Source organism: Trichosurus vulpecula, chromosome 1 (genome assembly GCF_011100635.1).
Source record: "Trichosurus vulpecula isolate mTriVul1 chromosome 1, mTriVul1.pri, whole genome shotgun sequence".
In the NCBI taxonomy this organism is placed as follows: domain Eukaryota; kingdom Metazoa; phylum Chordata; class Mammalia; order Diprotodontia; family Phalangeridae; genus Trichosurus; species Trichosurus vulpecula.
In genome coordinates this window covers 532,349,916-532,372,138 of record NC_050573.1, presented here as the reverse complement: position 1 = coordinate 532,372,138, position 22,223 = coordinate 532,349,916, and the positions used below count along the sequence as shown (strand labels likewise).

General features: G+C 43.2%; 1 protein-coding gene across 1 annotated transcript in view; it reads right to left on the bottom strand.

Annotated features, from left to right (window-relative positions):
- Window positions 1–248: 248 nt before the first annotated feature.
- The window catches only part of INTS1 (integrator complex subunit 1), a 47,683-nt gene continuing 25,708 nt past the window's right edge, over window positions 249–22,223 (bottom strand). Inside the window, 19 exon segments of the mRNA XM_036741320.1 lie at window positions 249–816; window positions 1,329–1,438; window positions 2,172–2,263; window positions 2,660–2,730; window positions 3,723–3,836; window positions 4,892–5,004; window positions 5,396–5,523; window positions 5,766–5,958; window positions 6,185–6,318; window positions 7,053–7,176; window positions 7,644–7,870; window positions 8,025–8,112; window positions 8,945–9,075; window positions 9,621–9,747; window positions 9,833–10,013; window positions 15,065–15,205; window positions 15,643–15,802; window positions 18,428–18,682; window positions 22,059–22,183. Coding sequence (XP_036597215.1) covers window positions 701–816; window positions 1,329–1,438; window positions 2,172–2,263; window positions 2,660–2,730; window positions 3,723–3,836; window positions 4,892–5,004; window positions 5,396–5,523; window positions 5,766–5,958; window positions 6,185–6,318; window positions 7,053–7,176; window positions 7,644–7,870; window positions 8,025–8,112; window positions 8,945–9,075; window positions 9,621–9,747; window positions 9,833–10,013; window positions 15,065–15,205; window positions 15,643–15,802; window positions 18,428–18,682; window positions 22,059–22,183 — 2,630 coding nt within the window. The 3' untranslated portion in view covers window positions 249–700.

The window sequence follows — 22,223 nt, the reverse complement described above, 5'->3', positions numbered from 1 at the left end:
AGCCTCACAACAACCCTGTGAGGTAGGTCAGACAGGAATTATCACCCCCATTTTAGAGATGAGGACACTGAGGCTCACAGACAGCCTCAGAAGTGAGGAGGTCATTCTCCAAGCTGGGCCACGACGCCAAGCTCTTCCTCAAACACCCTCTCATCAGTCTGAGGGAAAGTGGTTCCCAGCACTTTAGACTTCAGGCATTAGGCAGAACCAGAGGGAGGAGAGGTCAAAGAGGAAGTCTAGGCAGGCAGTACATTAGGCATTAGATTTAATTTAGAAAGTTTGATAAAAAATAACCCACCCCAACCCTATGTCCCTTTTGGTGCTGACTCAGAAACAGGCTTCTCCTTGTGGCTGTGACGTCTACAGCGTCTCTGCGGCACTCCAGTCCAATGGGATGATGGGATGCAAACATGCTCTCCACATTGAGCAACTGGCAAAGAAGTCGATGCCTGGTTACCCAACCCATGGGACCAGAAGAAAGAACCACAGGTGGCCACTGCTTAGAAGCCTGGATGGTCCCCTGTGGGAAGCGCTTGGAATGGGTATCCTTCCCTTTCCTTTTCCCACCCTTACATGGCACTGTGTGCGCTTTCCCCCAAAATGAGACCACACACACAAACAGACCCTGAACCTTACGGTTTGACCTCTTGAGACACAGTTCAGTGTCTTTAAACCAACCAAAGGTCCTGCCCCTGACCAGTCACATTACAGCCTCCATATGCAGAATCTTCAAAGCTTCAGAAATCTGGGGACTGGTGTCGATCTGTCCATACATGCCAACCAGAAAAGCCCGGTGCAGCAGTACAGCTGCATGCTCTGAAAAAGGAAGCAGAGAGGAGGTCGATTGGCTCGCCTGGTTCTGAGGCTGCCCCAGATGCCTTCTGAAGGCATCTTGGGGATTCATCCTGGACAGAAACATGAGTACAGCTCTCAGGCTCTGCCGTGCCACTCTCCAGGGAACACAGTAGGTGCTTAAATCAGTGCAAGAGCAGGGGAGAACAATGCCGATCAACAGGGAAGTATTTCCCAAAACACAAATTCAGCTCCTCCAGGTCTTACACCTTTCTTTAAAGAAAGTACAAGGGATTTCCTAGGACCAACTACAGCAAAGGATCCAGGATTCACAGGTCAGGTCCATAATAGCCTCCTCTCATCGGTGGAATGGTCCCCACTCCCACCCACTTGAAACTTACAGGTCATTATGGGGGCCCCTCAGGGAACAAAAAAATTAAGGGGATCCAATGAGAAAACAGGACTTTGCTTTCCAGATATTGGGGACTGACTAATTAGGGCCAAGTTGGGTGAACACCGGAAAGAAAACAGCTCACCTTGGCACAGGAGGGTATACTCAGGCAGGTTCTTCAGTGCTGTCTGCATCACCTCGAAGTCCCGACTTCCAAGGCAGTACATGAACGTGGGCAGAAAGTCCGCAGCAATGCTACAACACACAAGCAGGATCCCATCAGCACCACTGTGACTGCAGCCCTGTCCTGCCTCATTCTATCCTAACAACGAAGCCCCTGATGAGCCATTTAGTAAGAAGCAGGGAACAGGGCCTTTACCATGCACAATAAAGAGGATGAATGGGGGCACAATTCCCGGCAGGTCTGAGTTCTAGTCCTATCTTAATTTCTTTCTTGGGTATCTGTGATGAATTTCCACATATATTAATGGACACAAACCACAAGTCTGTTAGGTAAATGGAAGCATTAAGACTTTTTCAGGCCTCAGTTTCATCCCACAGGTAATGAGAGGGTTGGATGATCTCCAGCTCTAAAACTCTGTTATCTACACTTATTTCAGAATACTTTGGAGCATCTGGTAAACTTCTAATTTCTGTCCTCTGGACCCCCACAATTTCATGCCATAATATTGCTGAGATAGAGTCCTAGCTCATTTCACTTTTTTAAGGGACAAGAGGAAAATTTCTTTTATAACTGTTCTACCCAGATGGGGTGATGTCATAAACTGTGCTATTCTTCTGTGTTGATCTTCATCTTGGCTATTTGGTTGAGCTGGTAGCTATGTTCCATCACAACTGTTTTTACGCTGACCTGGTTCCACCCTTCAGCAAAGGAAACAACGTCAGGAAGTTCATCAATAAAAGATGAGATATACTAGGTGTGTGGAGGGAAGTGCTAGTGGGACTTGACTGCCCCTCTATTTCTCACCTAGGGTTATTCTGTATGGAGCGCAGAGCGAGGTTGAAGGCCAGGTTCCTACAGGACTCTTCAGAAGCACTCATCAGCCTCTGCAGGTTGGTCTGAGAAGGAAAGGAGAAGTCATTACCTGGATTCCTATTTCCACACTGGGAAGGAGTTTCCTATGCACAGTAGAAAATGGGTGAAGAAAGAAGAATCCTGATTCATCTTGGCAAGTGGGCCAGGATGGAGACCAATGATGAAATGTCTGAGATTCACAGGTCGGGGCAATATAGTCTTTCTTAGCTGAGGCTCCAAGGGCTTCCTTCCAGTCACACTTCCTAGCATTCGAAGAATGGGGGCAGCAGAGGGGCTCCTGTTGATAACTAAAAGAAGTGAGTCCTCTCTGCAGCAATGGGAACTCTGGCCTTTGGTTTGAAGGGACTAAGACCCAAAAGAAGTGAGCTAGCTGGATATGACTGCTGGACAGAATGAGAGTTTCTTTCCATGGCACTTACAGAAAAAAAGGACAAGATTTCTGGCCTCCGCCGGGACATCTCATCTATGTCACTCAGAACTTCCAAGATATCTAAATAAAAAGAAAAACAGAGTAAAGGTGTGAGACAGAAAAAGATACAGAAAGGCACAAAACAGGTAATAGTTAGGCACCCCTAGATAGCCAGTAATAAAGAGTGAACTCATATTGAGACTGATGGAACAGGTCTGTGCTGCGTAATGTGTTTCCTCAAAAAGCCACATTCAAAAGACACTCTGTGCATCCCCTGTCTATCTCAATGGTCAATTAACATTTCCTGGAATTAATTTCTCCCCATTTTGTGTAAAACCAAAGAAATGTAGGAAATTAGGGCTTTGGAGGATGGGGGAAGACTTTAAAGTCATTTTGTTTAAGCTTCTGCTGCAAAGCTAGAGTTCTTCAAACATCTAAATTAATCCGTTGTCTAACCCAGTTGCAAAATTCCCCTATGATGGATCACTCCACATTTGGTTTATTCTGGAGTTTGGCCTGTCAAAACCTGACCCCTAGTATTTTACAAAACCTCATTTGTTACTGGAAATAAGCTAGCTTGATATCATCCATTACCTCTATAATTCCAGGCAGCTAAATGATGTCCTTATTCTGAAATTTTAACCTCATCTACTAGGATAAAAACTCCTTGCAGACAGGGACAGGGCTGTTTTTTGCCTCTGTATCCTTGGTGGCTGGCACAGTGCCTTTCACAAAGTAGATGCTTTCATAAATGTTTGATTTGAATTGCTACTTTCCCCAGCCTTTCTGAACATCTATCTCAGGCTGAGGCTGCTGCCAAAGGGCAACAGATGCTTCATCTTGCTCAGATCTACTCTCTCTCTCCTCCTGTTTATGTCTTCTTTATACCATAGGCCTGACACTGAATTAAAAATCTCCTTCAGTTGTCCATACACATGTCTGTGCTCATTACTGTGGCTGCTGCTCATGACCACAAGGGAAAGCCTTGGAGCTTTTCTACAACACAATGTTCTACAGATACACATGTCACTGAATACTTCCCAGCCTGTGTTTCAACTGGACTCCTTACTCACCCTCTAGAGTTTGGCCCCTAGACAATCTCTTCATATAGGGGGTCATTTCAGCTGCTGTCAGAGGAGTGAAGAGAGAGACACTGACTAGAGGCAGGGAGCCAGCAGAGGTGTCATCTGGAAGAAAAACAATAGAAGTAACTAACACTTATAGGTACTTCAGGTTTTGCAAAACACTTTAGGTCTATTACCTCCTTAGAGCATCACAACAACTGTGTAAAGCAAGTATTACAGGTATTATTGCTCCCATCTTACAAATGAGGAAAATAAGGCTCAGAAAGGCTGACTGGCCTATAGTTACACAGCCAGTAAGTAGCCGAAGTGGGATCTGAACTCAGGTCTTCCTGACTCCAGGTTCCAGACTAGTAGTATGGGTAAAGTGGCTAGCGAGCTTCTGATCTGGTCACTTAAATGGATTTGGCCCTGTCTGCCCCAAATACCAGTCAACAATCAGAATGTATGAAGCATGATATGAAAGTTGTTTTTCAGGCATACCAGAAGTTAAATATCCAAATGAATGTTATCCCTTTCAAAACAGTTACCTAGACTTCTGCACTTATTCTAGTGTTCAAAATATTTCTGAACTCTTCTAAACTGCCCTCAGAGCTGGTATTTTTCTGAAATAAGTGACTTATAGTGGATCCGGTTTCTAAGAGTCAGGATAGTGACACCAACAGCAAAAGAAAATTCTGGCAATGTTTTCCTTAACTGTCCAAAAAGTAAACCACAGCCACCTCTTTTGAACAGCAAAACTAGAATTCATCCTAGATATACTGGCACAGAAAGAGGTATGTTTTGCTGGGAAGCAGTTCCTTGGAGAAGGTTTCCTTCTGTCATTCTCTGATCTCTTTTCTGAACCCTTTCTCCTCAGCTTAGAACAAAGATTTCAAACACAAATGAAAATTTTCTTTTGGAAAAGTGGTTGGTTCCCATTATGCAGATGCTATATTTGCCCTGAGCAGGAAGCCTGGTTCATAGCTAACTGAATTTTAGGGAATGGAGACAAAAAGTGGGAATAAAATGCCCAAAGAAATTTATGGTTCCTGTATCTTAGCGATAGCAACTGGTTCCTGGATGTCTTTTTTCAATACAATCTAAAATCTTCTTCATAGAAGCTGATATCTAGTTGACCTCGCAGAAGAGTTGCCTGTGGTAGCCTTCCCTAAACTCACCATCTCTCTCTTCATCTGAGCCATGGTCAGAAACATTATTCTTGCTGGGAAGACTTAGCCCTGCTAAGAGAGACTTCAGCATCACAAGGTCACCATTGTCTGACGATAAGTCACTGTGGAGAGAGAAAACACTAGCTCTCAGCTCAATAAGATACTGACAGGCAGAAGACCGGATAAAGAAAGTTGTAATTATAAGGGCTAGAGAGAAAGGGAGGAAGAAAGTATTGTACTAGGACATCAAACAGGCAAACCAATGAGTTTAGAAAATAAGGTCCAAGTAGAATGCCAATAATACACAGAGAGGGAACATCGCTAGAGTCCACTTTTTCTTAGCCAATCTATCCTCACTGGGATCAGTATCTGCTAAGCCCAAATGCCAGGGAGATTAAATATCTGAGAGGCTCCCAGCTTTCCACTGTGGCCCTTTAGTTGTCTGGGATGTAAACATTTAGACCCCAGAGAGTAGGTCTAGGAAAAGAAAAAGCTTACAGAGGGGACACTTACTGGAGTGAGTCAGAATGCTTCTGCAGGAAGGAGACTGCAGCTGGTGCATTGCATGTGATATACTTGTGAATAAGCTGGACAAACTTGCTGATGAAGGCAGCCAGGTGTCGGGAGGATTTCCTATAATTCTGAAGGCAAGAACCCATGTGGTTGCACATGTCCCACATTAGACAGAAGCAATACTTTGGTAGTCTAAAATTCTGCAGATGCTGCTGCCTAGCTACATATTCCTACATTCACAGAGACAAAGTCTTCTTTAAAGGATGACACAAATAGCACGCAATTGTGCATAATATTTGTACCAAGCCCCCCGCCTCAAGCAAAGGCCTTCAGAAGACGATAACCTAAGCAAAGGACAATGGTCACCTACCAAAAGCAATCGAATAAAGGAGAGAAGACAGTCCCAAAGCGCCCTCTGGTGTTCATCTTGGAACACTTGTGGCTGCAGGAGCTCTATGATCCCCAGGACATGAATGAAGAATGTCAGGTGATTCTGCTGACGAAACTCCTGGAAGTTGAGGTGGGTTCTCCCATGGAGCAGGGCAGCAATCATGGCCAGATGCCTAGAAATAAAGGGATAAAAAAAACCTTATGTTCTTCCTCACTCCTACAGGGTCACCACAGCCTATCACCAATTCAGACTAAAAACCAGGGAGGTATTACTATCTCCTTGGGGCCACAGCCTGAACTCTATACTGGGGAAAGGGAAATGTGACCCCCCTCCTTAGAGATAAATGCAGAAATTCTCCCACCCGTTACTCAAGCAGTGAAGGAGGAAATGACTAGGACCTCAGCAGCAGGATAGGGTGTGCCACAGCCAACTTCCTACAAGCCATGTTGGCATCTGCTACCCGGCCCTCAGAGGATCTAGAGTCGCTGGTATCTGCGAGGAGGAGGATGAATCGGTGAACCAGAGCATCAAGCTGAAAGGGAGATTGAGGATTTTAAACTACGAAGAGTATAGCATTACAGAAACAACGCATCACCGACTGTATCAAACAATGACTAAGTGGCAAGAAGGTACAAAACTGGATGGAGTTTACCGAGTTTAAAATGAAGCTTACCCTCTTTCTTCAATGGACTCAGAGCTCCTTGTCTTAGAGAAAGAAGTTCCCTTGCTGCTACTGAATTTTCATTTTTGTTGGAGTTCAATGGTTAAACTAGCTTTCCTGTTCCCAAAAGATCGCGCTCCCTAGCATTAAGGCTATTCCAATAGCACTCAGAACAAAACAAATGTGCATGGATATCCATCCTCATCAACCCTATAACCTGAAGACTGTGATGAAAAGGAAGCTTCAAGGTTATTGAGTTACCTTGCTAGGATGGGAGCTTCTTACAAGAGAGAGCAATAAACGAGGTCAAAATTCTGTCTTCAGAAGATGCAGGTAAGAATAGGGGCATCAGGACCCACATCAAGGTCATTAATCTTCTAATCTGTTTCTTCTCTAATCTAAGCAAATACATTTTACACTTTAAAGTAGAGGTATCCCAACTTTGGAAGAACTGAAAAAAAATCACTTCCACCTAAACTACCCAGATTAACTTTATAGCACAAATTCAAGCGAAAATGAATTGTTAACTGGATAATTGCCTCCATCCTCTTTTTGAACCTGTCACTACAGGTACAACACACCTGCCTTGCCTCAGATCCACTCACCTTGCAGGTGCTGCTACTGGTTGCCCCCTCACTGTTCAACAGGTTCTCAGGCATGGGCACCAAGAGCTCTGGGAGCTGCAGGTAGAGCTGGAGGAGAAGGTCTTGGCAGCATTTTCCTAACAAGCTGAAAAAGAAAGCCTCCTTTAAGGTTAAATTATTCATTCTAAGGTGATACCTAGAAGCCTTGTGATCCTTAAGGATGTCTGAAGAGCTAAATGCAATATTTTAGGCTTGTGAAAGACTTAACAGGGTATCACACCAAGACAAGGCCAGGGCCCACCAAAGGTCAACAGCCAAATGTGTGCTGGTTTTCTAGAAGTATCATGCCCAACCTCTAAGCTACAATCAAATGCAAAGGGACAATGACCTCATCATGACTAGAGATACCAACCCCTGGGGCTAGAGTGAATCATATCCAGGTTAAAACTCTGGGGCTAAGACGTACCTTCTGATTACTGGTCATATTTTAAGACAAGCAGTCAGGGCCAGATTATAAGACCCAAGAATCCTTGCCAATTACAATTACACCTGCTATGTAAATTACTCCTATTCAAGCACAAAGACATCCGAAGAATCTTTAGGGGTCCTCACCTGTCTCCCCATTGCTGGATGCTGCCTGTCAGGTACTCTGTTACTTTTTTGATGCTGTCAACATCTCCATGGCAACAACTAAGTAACAGCGGCAGGCGTGACTGGATAAGGTTACACGAGGCATCTTCGGTGCTCTGGCTTCTGGTTTCTGATTCAGCTAAGATCAGCTCCACCAAACTTATCAGTTCTGGAGTCTGGACCTGAAGCACAAACTCTTCTCGCCGTTTCTGTAACAGAGCCCAGAGGGCAGTCAGGAAAAGTCTCTATCCCAAAAGGCAAAACTCCAATTTGCTGAAGGATGACTAAGATACTAGACTCCAAACATGACAACACACTCAGTTACATTTCCATTCACTCATCTGGAAAGGCATCATTTGGTACCTGAGGAGTTCGCTGGTCCCTTCCTTGCCAGATGCGAGGAACATGAATACAAGCCCACAGGAAATCCAAAGCAGCAGATGGGTCAAACCTGAGAAAAAAATCAAAGAATCCAGAAAAGAAATACCATTTCAACTTCAGGAAGTAATCTTCAGGGAACTTAATATGAAAGTGTGTGTACATGCATGTAGGAGGGAGAGAGGTGAAAGAGTCTCACCTCTACACAAAGAAAAACGGATAAAAGAGATCTCCACTAGTACAAAAAAGATCCCTATGGTTACTTCAGAAGCCACAGACAGCACAACATGAGTATTATGAGGTGTTATGTAGTTCCTTTTCCCTTGTAAACAGTCTTACAGGTCAAACTCCTCAAATTATCAAAACCAAAGGAAGCTAAACACATTGTTTTTACTAATGCTTTTTAGTATTTAGTATTTAAAAAGGGTAGCTAAAAAAACACAAATAAAGACTTAGTGAAAATGAATCTGACAAAAAGATGCAACATTCCCTCTGAAGAGAGAAGAATCTGTAGACTCAGGAACACCTTCCACGTGGCCCCACTTCCAAGATTCAGGAACACCAATGTCAGGGACCATGACTATACTTCCACTGGACCTGCCAGATGGCATACACAATATGCTATGCTTAGAACAAGACCACTGATAATTTTCATCGATAATAAGTTTATATCCTCTACTTACTGGCCAACATTGGATCCGAAGAACCTGTAAGGTTTTGCCTACCAAAAAGGTGTATGAAGGTAAGCCACAGTCATCATGATGACACAAGTCACCCTGCTAGCTGTGTGCCTCATGTTACAATAAGTAATGGACAAAAATCATTTAAAAGATGAGAACATTTGTACTGATGAAATAAAACCCTACAACCAGGTTTCCTCAGATGTAGGAGGAGTAGTCACTCACCTTTGCTCCCGGTTTTTGCAAAGCAGAATGTGGATGCACTGATGAAGAGTACTCCAATTAGACTGGTGCGTAAGGAGAGCCAAGAGGTAGGGGCGGAAAGATAGCACCTGAGAGCCAGAATGACTTTTGGACTGTGGTGAAAGAAAACCAAAAAAGTGTTTACTAGTCAGTCTGACACTGGGAAACAAAGCCAGTTTATAAGAACATTCTGTGGCTACACCAAACATAGAGCAAGAAACAAACTATTTTCTTGGATAACTGCAAAAAGAGAATAAATAAATATAAGCTAGAAGAAAAAAAACTGTCAGTGGGTTCAGTGGAGTTTTCTCAAAAGATAAACTAGTACGTGCTGTAGGAAATGTTTAACATGACTTTATCGAGGAAAATCAATTCCTCTCATCTTTTGCCCATTCAAAAACAGAGACTGAAAGATTCACCCTAGATAGTAGGAAACCACACAGGAAACAAAAGCAAGAAATGGAAAAAACAGGGTCAAATATTAAGTTCCTAATTAGTTAAACAATGCAAAACTTTTCTTCCTTCAAGAAATCCAACATACTCCTCCTTTCTGTGTGTATATATGATAATGAAACCCTTTCCCATGCTTCTGTTAACAACTTCTTGAAAGAATGAGATCTTCCTAGATTTAAGCTCAGGCCAAGAGAGGGACTCAAACCTTATTCCAAGAGAAAAGAAGCCTCTGCTGGAGATCAGGACAGCTGCTGATCACTTCAGGATCCAGCATTTCAAGCCAGTCAATCAGAAGTCCTGAGGAGGGACCAGGCCAGGCAGTTTCAGTGCCACTGGAGAAGACAAGACAATCCTAGTATCACAGAAAGTATTAGTGGAACCAGAGAGGGCTGCTGCTTTCCCCTTCCCACAACTCACCTACAAGTGTCCAATTCCTTTTTCCCTGAAGTCTCCTCTCTTTCCTGAAGCAGCAAGGAGCTTACAACAGCAATTGGCTTAGTGGAAGGAAACTTGGAGGCAATTTCTGGGGTAGATGAGAAGAGGATGGCCAGGAACTCCTCAAGGTAAGGAGATCTCACCTCAATTAGACCTTGAAGGACTAGGAATATTAAAGAAAAAACACAGTTGGAAATGGTAGCAACCAACAGCACTGTGACAACATAGCTTTCTTTGGAGAAAACATAAGGTTAGCTTCTTGAGAAGGCTTAAGAGTACAAAGGGGCAGCTTCAATACAAACCATTTGTTATGGCGAATTAAGTTTCTAATGTTTAACAGCCCATTCTAAATTGTGAAATACCTAACATTTTGGTAGAAAAGTTATTAGGAATTTTTATTTTTTGATATCATCCTTTTTTAGCATATTAGCGAAGACAGTGCATTTCTACTGAAGTATCTAAAAGGATTCATCTGCTTTTCCTAAAGCCATGGGATCTCTGGCTCCTTGAGGGCAGGATGGCATAGTAGAGAGGACACTGAGCAAAACAGTCAGAAGACCTGGGTTCAAGTTCTGGTTTTACCACTTACTAGATGTCTGTGTGACAATGGTCAATTCATTCAATAATCATTTATTAAGTACCTACTAGGTTTAGAATATTGTCCCAAGCACTGAAGAAGATAAACACCAAATGAGACAGAGTCCCTGGCCCTGCTGAGCCAGAAATGGAAGTAGCATTTCTTGAGTGGTAACCAAGAATACTCTTAGTTCCTGACAGGGATTGGATACAGAGCATTCCTTGCTCTCCTCCCTCCAGAAGCCTTGGAACCTGGTTCCATATGCAAAGGATGCATTCTACCCTATCCAATGTCACATGAACTCTTCAGCCCTCCATAGCCACCCTAAGTAGGAGTGGCCCACAGGGTCTAGGCATACTTCTTTCTCCATCAACAGACATAGGAGAGGGGTTTAAACCCAATAGCCTCTCATGGCCCCTTCTTACCCTGGAAACTACTGACACTTACGGAGAAAATATATGCTCTACCCTGGGTAAGCAAACCATCTGAAAAAAATAATGCTACAGCCCACTATTACCAAAAAGCATCCAGAGATTGAATTCAGAGACTTCCTCAAACCAAAGTCTCTTCCTCTGCTACCATATATACAGGTACTACTTATTCCCTATACTGTTACGCTAACACTATCTGAGATAAGCAACAATGCCTCAGTCCTTTACATTCAATGAACACCCCAGACTCCAGGCTTCCCTATGACAAGACCTCAGATACCAGGCCCAATCAGGAGCTAAGTGCACACTCTTTGAGTAAGGTATTCTGGATCTATATCATCTCACTTCATCTTGGGATGATGGAAACAAATGGCACAATCTGAACTCAGTCAGACTCCTGAGGCCCCAAACATAAGTTATTTACTCAGATGTCTAATTCAGATCTAGCCCCAGTCAACTGACATTTCCCCCACCCTGACTAACAAACTCTCAACCTCTCCCTCCCCCCATCATTATAATTCAGTCTCATCTGCTAAAGTTGGATCTCCTTTCTCCCACCTACTAATCCCTCAATCCTATAATTTTCTGCCACCACTCCCCCCACTCCTTCAATTGTGTCCTCTAGAACTGCAGTTTGATTGTAAATGTTGCTTCATTCTAGAACCCTTCTTACAGTCCAGATTCTTGTACACAAGAAAGCCTGGCTCCTTCCTGAAGCCAATGCATCCCTGGCAATCCTCTTCACTCCTGGTTGACCCTTCTCCCACAACCCCACACATACTGGGCCAGGAGGAGGAGGCACACTTCTTGCTCCTCAGTGCCACTGTCAGACCATCCTATGGCCATCATTCACTCAGCAGCCTCTCCTCCCTTGAGGTACACTTCATCTGTCTGTATCGATCAATCAAGCAGTCAACACTTACTGAGTGCCTACTGTGTGCCAGGCTGGAGGCACTTACCACCACCAGTTATCTGTGGATCTCCAAGCCATTCTCCATTCTTTTGCAAGGCATTCCAGTCTGTCTTTTTCTCTCTTTCTCTTCCCTCTCACCAACCCCCACCTGAACTCCATTACGTCTCAACATCACCTGTAACTGTACTTCCCTGATCTCAGGTCAGAGATTCCTCTGTCCTGCCCTTTCTGCCTCTGCCTCCCTCCTAAACCTGCACTTCATGCACGCTCCAGCTTTTCTACTGCTCCCTGTTCTCTCAGCTCCCTTCGACTGTGCCGAGCCTACGGCTCATTAGTTCTACTAGATATCATCCCCCGCCCTTGAATCTCTTGCCGCCATGTCCTATCACTGCACAGGTCTCATCAAATCCGAACCCCAGGGAAGCCTTACCCTCCACCCATCTTCTCTGTTCCTCCCCTAGTGCACTACGCAGTGATGTCACGTGACCTCAATTGGACCCTCAATGAGGCACCACAGTCTTTTTGTCCTCCCTAACTGAACTGCAATCACATTCCATAGCAGTTATTCTAAATTGTCTTTTCTTTCCTCAAGTCTCTACATCTTCTTCCTCCCATTCCCACTCAGTAGAGGACCTGGTCTCCTACACTACTGAGAAACTGGAGCTCATCTCTCTTCTGCACACGGTCTTCCATTGTCTACTCCCTTTTCTGTAGTTTGTGAGAATAAGGCATCCCTTCTCCTTGTCAAGGTCACCTCCCTACCCATCCCCTCAGTAAGCTTGTCCCCTCAACTGTCTCTCTCTCATCTTCACAATCTCTCCTTACCTATTCTTTCTGAGCAGCCTGAAAACAGACCTAGGCCTCGCTCATCTTTAACCAGACCTTTCACTTGACCCTGCTGCCCCTCCAGGCTTTTCATAGCTTAACTTCTAGAAAAAGTTTCTTATGATCAGAGTCTGACCTTTCTTTAGCCTCTGACACTTTGATCAGCCCCTCCTCTCAGATATTCCCTCCTCCCTTGGCTTCTTTCTGATTCTTTACCTCTCTGAGATCAAAGGATCTCATTCTTTGCTGTCCTGCCCCAGCATGAGAATGGCTCTATCCTGCACACTCTACTCCACTGCTTTCTATGCAATGTCTTAGTGTTCTTGCATTCCACAGTTCACAGAGCAAATCCAAACAGATGACTATCAAACTGATCTATTCCATCCTATACCATCTCCTCAACTCCAGCCCTAAATTACCAATTTTCCCCCAAAGCACTCCTCCACTAGACTTCCTCATTTTTGTTAAGGGTGTCAGCATCCTCCCAGTCACCCACATTCCTAACCTCAGAATGAACCTTGACTTTTCCCTCTTTCTCACCCCCAATCACCAATCAGTTGCCAAGTCTTGTCTCCCTCCACAACATCTCAAATCTATCTCCTCCTTTCCTCTTATAAAGCTACTGCCCGGGGCCAAAATGAACAAGGCCAATCTTCCTTCCACATGACCATGCTTAAAATATCTTTAGACAATTATCATATTTCCTCCTCCCATTCCCCCATCTCTTATCCACACTAAAGGTACCCAGATCCTCTAACCTATCCTTGTACAACATGGGATCAGGACTTGTTTTAAACTACTCTGGCTGCTCTTCTCTGGACACTTTCTAGCTTCAATTTCAATTTTCTTCTTAAACCCCTGAACTAAACACAATACTCTAGATGTTTGACTAGGACAAAATACAAAGAGACTATCACCTCTTTATTCCTGGAAGCTTGTCTCTCTTGATATAGCCCAAGATGACATCAGCTTTGGGGGCTGTCATATCCCACTACTGACTCACACTGAGTTTGTTTCACTAAAACTTAGGATCTTTTTCAGACAAACTGCCATTTAACTGTTACCACCACCACTACTTCTGCCCCCTACCCCAATCCTTTACCTGTCAAGCTGATTTTTTTAAATATAAGACTTTACATTTCTTTCTATAGAATTTTATCTTATTAGACAAGACAGCCTGTCAAGGCTGAGATCAAGGCCACAGGTTCCCCACCCCTATAAACAGTCTCAGGCCAATGAATGATTCCCAAGGCACTAGACTGGAGAACTCTTGCCAAGGTGACATAGAACTATTCCTGACCTCTCTGAATCTGGCCATTTGGCCCATTCTGAATCCACTGGACTGTACTATGTGCTAGACTGTGTATCTCCAACTTTTCCACATGAACAGTAGGAAGAATTTTATCTAATTGTTCCTATAATGTAAATAAACAGTAGCTATAACATTCCAGGTCTACTAGCTTAGTAACCCTGTAAAAAGAGGAAATATGATTATTCTGGCATGACCTATTCTTATTGACTTTGTAATCACTACTTCTTATCTATTTGTTCGCTCATCTCTTTAATGATCTGTTCTAGAAACTTCCCAGGAATTGAAGCTCACTGGCTTACAGTCTCTGTATTTTTTTGAAAATTGGAACATTTGTCCCATTCCAATTTTATGGTTATCTGTTTTCCAAAATCTTTCAAATATTATCACATATTAACATTTTATAATCATATCTGTAGTTTTCTCATGATTAACAGCTCATCTGTGTCACCTTATAAAAACTGCTATTAATAACTTATTTAAGCAGGTGTTTAACTGTTGAATTAAAAACAAGTTGAACCTCTCTGAATCAGTTTCTTGATGTGTAAAATAGAAACAATAACGCCTACATGGCACAGGATCAGAGAATCAAATTTGGTCATGTATATACATTATAACTCAAGCAATATATATGCATATATGTGTATGTGCATGTATGTATACATGCATATACACACATACATATATATATATATGTATGTGTGTGTGTGTGTGTGTGCGCATCTATATCTATGTATATTTAGATCTATGTATATTTGATTTCATTAGTACAGGGAATGCCTCTACCAATACATCTGCAAATTATAGCCTTAGAAAGTTGCTTGGGATACTGAGAGGTTAAGTGACTTGACACATACAAAACTAGTAGTGTCAGATGAAGGACTTGAACCCAGGTCTTCTTGACCCTTCAGTCAACCCAATACATCAGGTTGCCTTTCAAATTGCTACATAAATGTCATCCACTTATTACTGCGACAGCACATGCCCCTAAAAGGCACAATGAAGGATGTAGCTTATTTGTTTTCCTTTCATTTCAAGACCAGTCAGGAATATATGCTCCTGTTCCCAATACCACAAGGGTTCCTTCTGCAGGGAGCCTGAGGCCCCTGGTACTCCCTGGAAGTCTCTAGAAAAGACTTCCTCTATCATAAGACTGTACCTTTGCCAATAAGTTCAGGTTCCACACTGCATTTTTCCCCTGACTTCAGGGTGGCGATGATGGCACGCACTGTGGAGCCGACCGCCTCGGAATCCCGGCGGAAAGCCAATGTTTCAGCCAGGTGCAAGAATCCACCTCGTACTGCAGAAAAACATCCCAGCATCATCACCCTAGCCATAGGCAGGAGTCTCCACCCTCCTCAGCCCCACATTCCTCATGGCTGTGGCTAACATACTAGACAATCTGTTCCATCCAGGGGAATTCCCCAAGGGGGAGTTGCCATGGCATTGTCTGCTCTCAAGAAATGTCCTCTCTACACCACATAGGCTCTTTATCCCCTGGCCAGGGAGACCAGCCCTACAGGAAACTTTGTCACTCTAAACTCTTAAATTATGAAATCATTCAGCCACATCCTTAGTTGCCATTTCAAATGCCTACAGACACAGCTCTGACAAATTCCCTTCAGCTAATAAGAAAATCATTTTCTCCATATAAGCCAGAAAAAACCATGAAAAAATCTCATCAGGGAGTTTTTCCTATTTTTGGCCCCATACTTTGTCCCTCCTGACTCTTCATACCATCACTGATTCTGTGTCGTGAAGAGTACTGGGCTGCAAACAATTTGAGCTGGGCCTGGAGAGGGCCATCTTCCACTGCAGGGTTTTCCAGCCACTGTAGCATCTGCATGAGGACTTTGAAGAACAGTGAAGAGAAGGCCGTGTCCTGTGGAACGCAACGCTGCGAGTAAAGGACCAAGAGTTATGAGCATGACTAACAACACACAATTAATAAGAGAGCAACATTGGTGCAATGGTCAAGAGAACAGACATGCCAACCACAGAGACAATGCCTTCTGATTAGTGTATGAAATGGTGTGGCCGCCCATTACCTATCCAGTTATCCCTGCCACATAGCGACTTTCCCCATCGCAGTTTCAATATGTTGCAGGTCAGCATACGAAATTAAATGGGAAATTGTGGGGTGTTTTTTGGAAGCCACAGACGCCCCTGGTAAGCCAGTAGATAACAAAGAAAAAGTTTAGAAACTCAGAAATGCATAAAATATATGTATAGTATTGTATATCAACATATTTTATCTTTTAATGACATAATAATTGAGACATCTTCTGTGGTACAAAGCGAAGGCCAAAAAATTTTAAGTGGACGTTCAAGATTGCAGGGTTGCCATACCCCTAACTCCTTGTGATGTAGAAGGGATAACTGTAATAACATCCTTTTTTTTTTTTTAATGAGCATTAAAGCACCACCACAAGTCCTATAGAAACTCTCTCTCAAAAATCATCATAGTAGCCCCTGAGAACAAGTAGGGGCAAGATTTGCTAACCTCAGAGATTAAAAAATTGATGTCCAGAGGTATAGGGTGTGGCTAGGTATGAACAGTGGAACTGTGACCAAGACAGCAATGGACCACCAACCTCCTACAATGACTATGCAAATATTTTTTGAGCACTGTTAGGACCTACTAACATTTGGGTGCCTCAGGACAGTGACCCTGTAATGGTTAGTGAAGGAGCTCAACAAAAATGCTATTTGCCCTCAAGAAGCCTATTGCCTAGCAGGGAAGATAAAATACACGCACAAATGTTTACAATACAAATTCAAATATTGATAAGCACTTAGTATTTGGAGTACAGGGCCTGAGTTTGAATCCAATTCAGTCACAAAGTCACCTCTATGACTCTGAAACTCTCTGGGTCTCAGCTTTCTCATCTACAAGAAAGAAGACTGGACAAGATGACCTCCCAAGTTCCTTAAGGCTCTACAGCTACAATCCCATGAGCAAAGAGTAACTCAGCAGGGGGTGGAGTTGGTGAAAGCTTCATGGGGATGGCATTGAAAAATGGCAAGAGTATCAGTGGGTTTACATCTGAAGGGAGAAAGTTTGGGTGGGGGGACAGTGTGATCAAAGGCATGAAGACATCAGGCAGGACATGTCTATGAATGGTCAGTAACAATTTTTAAGGAGTGTAGACTGTGTAAAAGATTAAGAATCTGGGGTAAGGTGAGAAAAGTAGTCTGGAGCCAGATGATTGATGACTCTGAATAACAGACTAGCACACAACATACACTTTGTTCAACAGGTAATGGAGAATCACTGAAGACTTGGACAGAGATCTGACACGGCCTGTGCATTAGGAAGATTAAATCGGCACTAGTGGGCAGAATGGATTAGCAAGTGAAGAAACTAGAAGTAAAGAGACAGGTCAGGTTATTGAAATGATTCAAGTGAGATGTAATGAAGGCCTGAAACTAGGGTAGGGATAGAGGTAAGAGACAAGAGGCAAGAGATGTTTCAGATGCAGAATCAACTGAATTTGGTGACTGAGGAAGTCATCAAAGATGAGATAAGTGAGGGAGAAGGTGGGGTCAGAGATGATAATGAACCAGAATTTCCATTTAATAATCATTTTTCTATATTGGTTAAATGTCACTTTGCTCCAAAAACTTGTGGACTCACACCTTTTCATACACTCACGATCTTACTCTAATGATTTTCCTAAAAACTATTCGAGTCACTTACCCTAAAAATGTCAACATCTGTTGCTTCATAAAACCACAGTATGACAAAGCTGGAATGAACCTTGAAAGACTTTCTAGGCCGATCCCCCATTATTTAAATAAATGGATCAACTTCCCCTCCTTTCCTCTGCAACTTTATTTCAGGGGACTCCTATAAAGCACCCTATGCTTCAAGCACACTACTATTCACTGTTCCCTTATTTCAATCCTCTCCTTTTCCCCTTCCATGTCTTTACACATGCCTCCCCATACTGTACTCCATCTTCACCTGACTCTTCCTTTGCCTGAAAGCCCTGCCTCCTTCCACAAAGCCTTCACTAAAACTAAGCAAATGTGATTCTTCTTTTCCTGAATCTCTTAAGTCACTCTACTTATCCTTTCCGATGCACCTACTCCGGGTAGCTAGGTGCTGTAGTGACTAGAGCACCTGGCCTGGAGTCAGGAAAACTCATCTTCCTGAGTCCAAATCTGGTTTCCGACATTTCCAAGCTGTGTGACTCTAGGCAAGTCACTTAACCCTGTTTGCCTCAGTTTCCTCATTTATAAAATGAGCTGAAGAAGGAAACGGCAAAACCATTCCAATAGCTTTGCCAAGAAAAGCACAAGTAGGGTCATGAAGAGTCAGACACAACTGAACAAAATGCACTTAATCATTTCCTAACTTTAACATAGTTATCTGTGTATGCCACATCAGCCTAGCTAGGGGATACCAGTTCCAAAAAAAACAGGCATTATGATGTTTCTCATCTTTTCATCCCCAGGACCAAGCATTGTCTTGTGTGTTACAGGAGCTTAAAAAACTGCTAAAATCAGAAATGCTTACCTGGTATTGGTACAGCTGCCGCATCAAGGGGCAGGAGATGAAGTGGTTCCGATGCATTGATATCACCAACGACCCGCTGTGTGGGGAATTCAACAGGGCTGACACAGCCTGCAAGAGGCGCACTGCTATACCTGTCACTTGAGGGTTTCCCTGATGGACCTTTGCCAATTCCTGCCCCAAGGCCTGCTGGAGGGCCAGGGAAATAGGCCGGGGGTTTGAATTCTGCCATCGAGGATCAGGACTCAGTGTAAAGAGCTAGGACAGAAAACAGGGAAGGAAAAGTTTTAGAGCAAGAATAACAGAATGAAGGTAGGAAACACTTCCTTCTCTCAGCACATAAGGGAGCCTGGGAGATGTTCGAGCCTCAGAACTGAACTCCCTCATTCACATTAAGCATTTGGAACAGCCCATTCAACCCAGCCCATTCATTCATGAGCCTAAGCTTATCAAACTCCATGAACTGCTCTATCTCCAAAAAGGTACATCTGCACATAAATGCACAAAATAAGTAATAAAGCAAGGTGAATCAGAGTTATTAAAACAAAGATGAAAACTGACCTCACAGGCTTCACTAAGACTTGGTGAAATGAGACTCATAGCTGGACTATGGCTCTACAAGGATATATCTTATTCAAAAAGAACAGGATAAGTAAAAGGGTTAAGGGGGGGCAGAAGAGTGTTATATCGTGATCAATTAATGTAAAGGAATCCAGGAGCCAAAACAGGGAAGCGTGATGGAGAACACTGAGCAACTATCAAAGAGGCAAAAACAGAAGCAATGCTGTCACTTGAGTAGATCATGACTACACAGACATAAAGAAAAAATAGATAACGAACTAAGGAAATAGACCACAAACTTAGCTCGCTTGCACACACTCTCTCTCTCTCCCCTCCTCCCCAAAACAAAGCAGTTAATAATTTCCTGAGTTGTATTAAGGATCCTTCAATGGTAATCAATAAGGGAAACTTTTATTCTGCTTCTGATTCTCACAAAGAAGAGGAAGTAGCTGACAGGGTGAAATTAGAGGAACCTTGGAGAACGGGCCACATTTCATTTTAGAATATGTGATAATGAAGAAGGAATTCTAGCACAATCTGACAATTTGGGGAGAAGCAACTTCAAAAGTTTAGAAAAAGGATGTGCAGGATCATATGGACTGAAATTCTGCAGAGGATATCAATCGACGAGAAATGGAAACCTCTCAAAAAATGAAATTCTGAAAACACAGCGAAGCCCTTCTAATACAGTAGAAAGGCAGGTTCTGTTCAAAGAGACTGATGTTAACACATAGGGATCTCATCACCAAACCAGGAATACAAAAAGAAATGAATGGAAGATGGAAGAGCAAGGTAATGGAGAATGCATAACAAAGTATGGCCTGATCCTGAAAAAACAGATGGGCATCTGAAAAGATCTGGAAATTTCAGTGATTTATAAGCTCAGTACAGGCTGCCGCCCCAAAAGCTAGTGCAATCTTATGCTACACTGAGAAGCCCAATGTCAGGGTCTTGGTAGGTGACAAGCCCTCTCTAGACTACCTTAGTTAGACCATACCTGGAATAGTGTTTAGTTCTGGCTGCCAAATTTTAGGAAGGACGATGATAAGTGAGATGTCCAGAGGAAGGCTACTAGTGCGGTAAAGGGCCTTAAGATCATATCATATGAGGACTGGCTGAAGAAACCGAGGATACTCAGCTTCAAGAGGAGAAGATTTAAGAAGGGAATGACAGCTGCCTTAGAATATTTGAAGAGCTGTCATATGAAATTTGATTCAACATTCATTAAATGCCTACTACCCACAGGTACTGCCCTAGACTAATGGGATACAGAAAACAGCAGTCTCTGCCTTCAATAAAAGTACATTCTCCTCGTGGAATAAAAACTTATCTTGCTTAGCTGCAGAGGCCAGAAGTAGAAGCAACGAGCAGAGGGAGCAAAGAAGCAAACAGAGGTTTGATATAAAGAAAAACATGCTAATAACAAAGTCTTTCTAAAAGGGCTGCCTCAGGAAGTTGTCTGAGGTTTTCCCAGAAAGGCCACACTGCCACTTCTCAGGGATGCTGGAGAACAAGTCCCTGCTCAGTTATAGGCTGGACTACAAGTCTCAGAGTGCCCTTCCCACTCTGAAAGTTTATGATTGTAACCTCAAGTTAAGGTATATACAAGCCCTTCAAGCAAATACATTCCAGAAAGGATGAACATGCCCTGCTGCTCTGTGACTGAACCAATGTCAGAATGCTCAACAGCTGTCCCTGACTCCTATAAAAAGATTCATAGCTAAAAAGACTCCAATTCAAGTAATGCTGAAATCCAATAAATCCTCCAGTTTAGGGAAGAGTAAAAGTTTATGTCCCTCTGCTTGATCCCAGAAACAACCTAATGATAATCATTCAGCACCACAAGCCTGGTGACAACACAGATCAGGCTACAAGGAAATGAGCAAGTAGGCCCTGTCCAATGGAGGTGAGGAAGAGAATCAACTAAGCTTCTACAGTTATGGGTACAGAAGTGTAGTCAGCTTATTTCCAAAATTAACCCAGTCTTCCAAGGTATCAGTCAGTCAATACACATTTACTAAGCACCTATATTATGTGCTAGGCACTGGACTAAGGGCTGGGGATACAAAAAGAGGCAAAAGATAGTCCCTGCCCTCAAGGAGCTTACCATCTAATGGGGGAGACAATATGCAAATATACACAAACAAGCTATATACAGGATAAACAGAAAACAGTGCCAGGAATGAAGATGGGTTGGGGAAAGGTTAATCCTATAGAAGGTGGGATTTTATCTGGGACTTAAAGGAAGCCAGGCAGTGGAGATGAGGAGGGAGAGTGACAGCCAGAGAGAATGTGCGAAGGTGAGAGATGGAATGTCTTGTTTATGGAATAGCCTAGAGGTCAGTATCACCGGATGGAAGAACACATGCTGGAGAGTAATGTGTAAGAAGACCAGAAAGGTAGGAGGGGGCTAGGTTATGAAGAGCTGTGAATGCCAAACAGAGCACTTTGTATCTGCTCCTGGAGGTAATAAATAGGGAGCCACTGGAGTTTACTGAATGGGAGGGGGTTGACATGACCAGACCTGAACAATAGGAAAATCACTTTAGTGAAATGGAGGATGGATTGGAACAGGGAAGGACTTGAGGCAGGCAGACCCACCAGCAGGTTATTACAGTACTCAAGGCATGAAGTGATAAGGGCCTGTACTTGAGTGGTGGCAGTGTCAGAGATGAGATGTTGCAAAGGTGAAATCACTAGGCCTTAACAACAGTTTGGATATGGGTGGTGAGAGATAGTGAAGAATCCAGCATGACTCCTAGGTTGTGAGCCTGAGGGACTGGGAGGAGGTGTCACCCTCTATAGCAGGAACACAGGAGTGGGAAAAGGTTTGGGGGAAAATAATGAGCTCTGCTTTGAACATGTTGGGCTATAACAATTACTTGGCAGGCTTTGAATCTGACTCCACGTTAAGAACACACCTTCTCAAGTTTAAGGAAATTAGGAGTCAGACTTATTCAGTAATACAGGAAAATAAATGACTGGAATGAGTCAAAAGAAAAATATGTCTAAGCCCTGTCTCTCTCCTGAAGAGCAGGGACTTTTGCTCCTTTCTTTGATCTAGTCTTAATACCTGAAGGAACATGCTGGCCAAGTCATCCTCTGGTCCCAGAACCCGGATCTGAGTGATGGCTCGAATTCTTCCCTGGCTCTGTGAATGTTCTGGACTGCTTTTTGGTTTAGGTGCATCTGTACTATCTGGAGGAAGATAAAAACAAAGGTGTTGAAATGATAACCA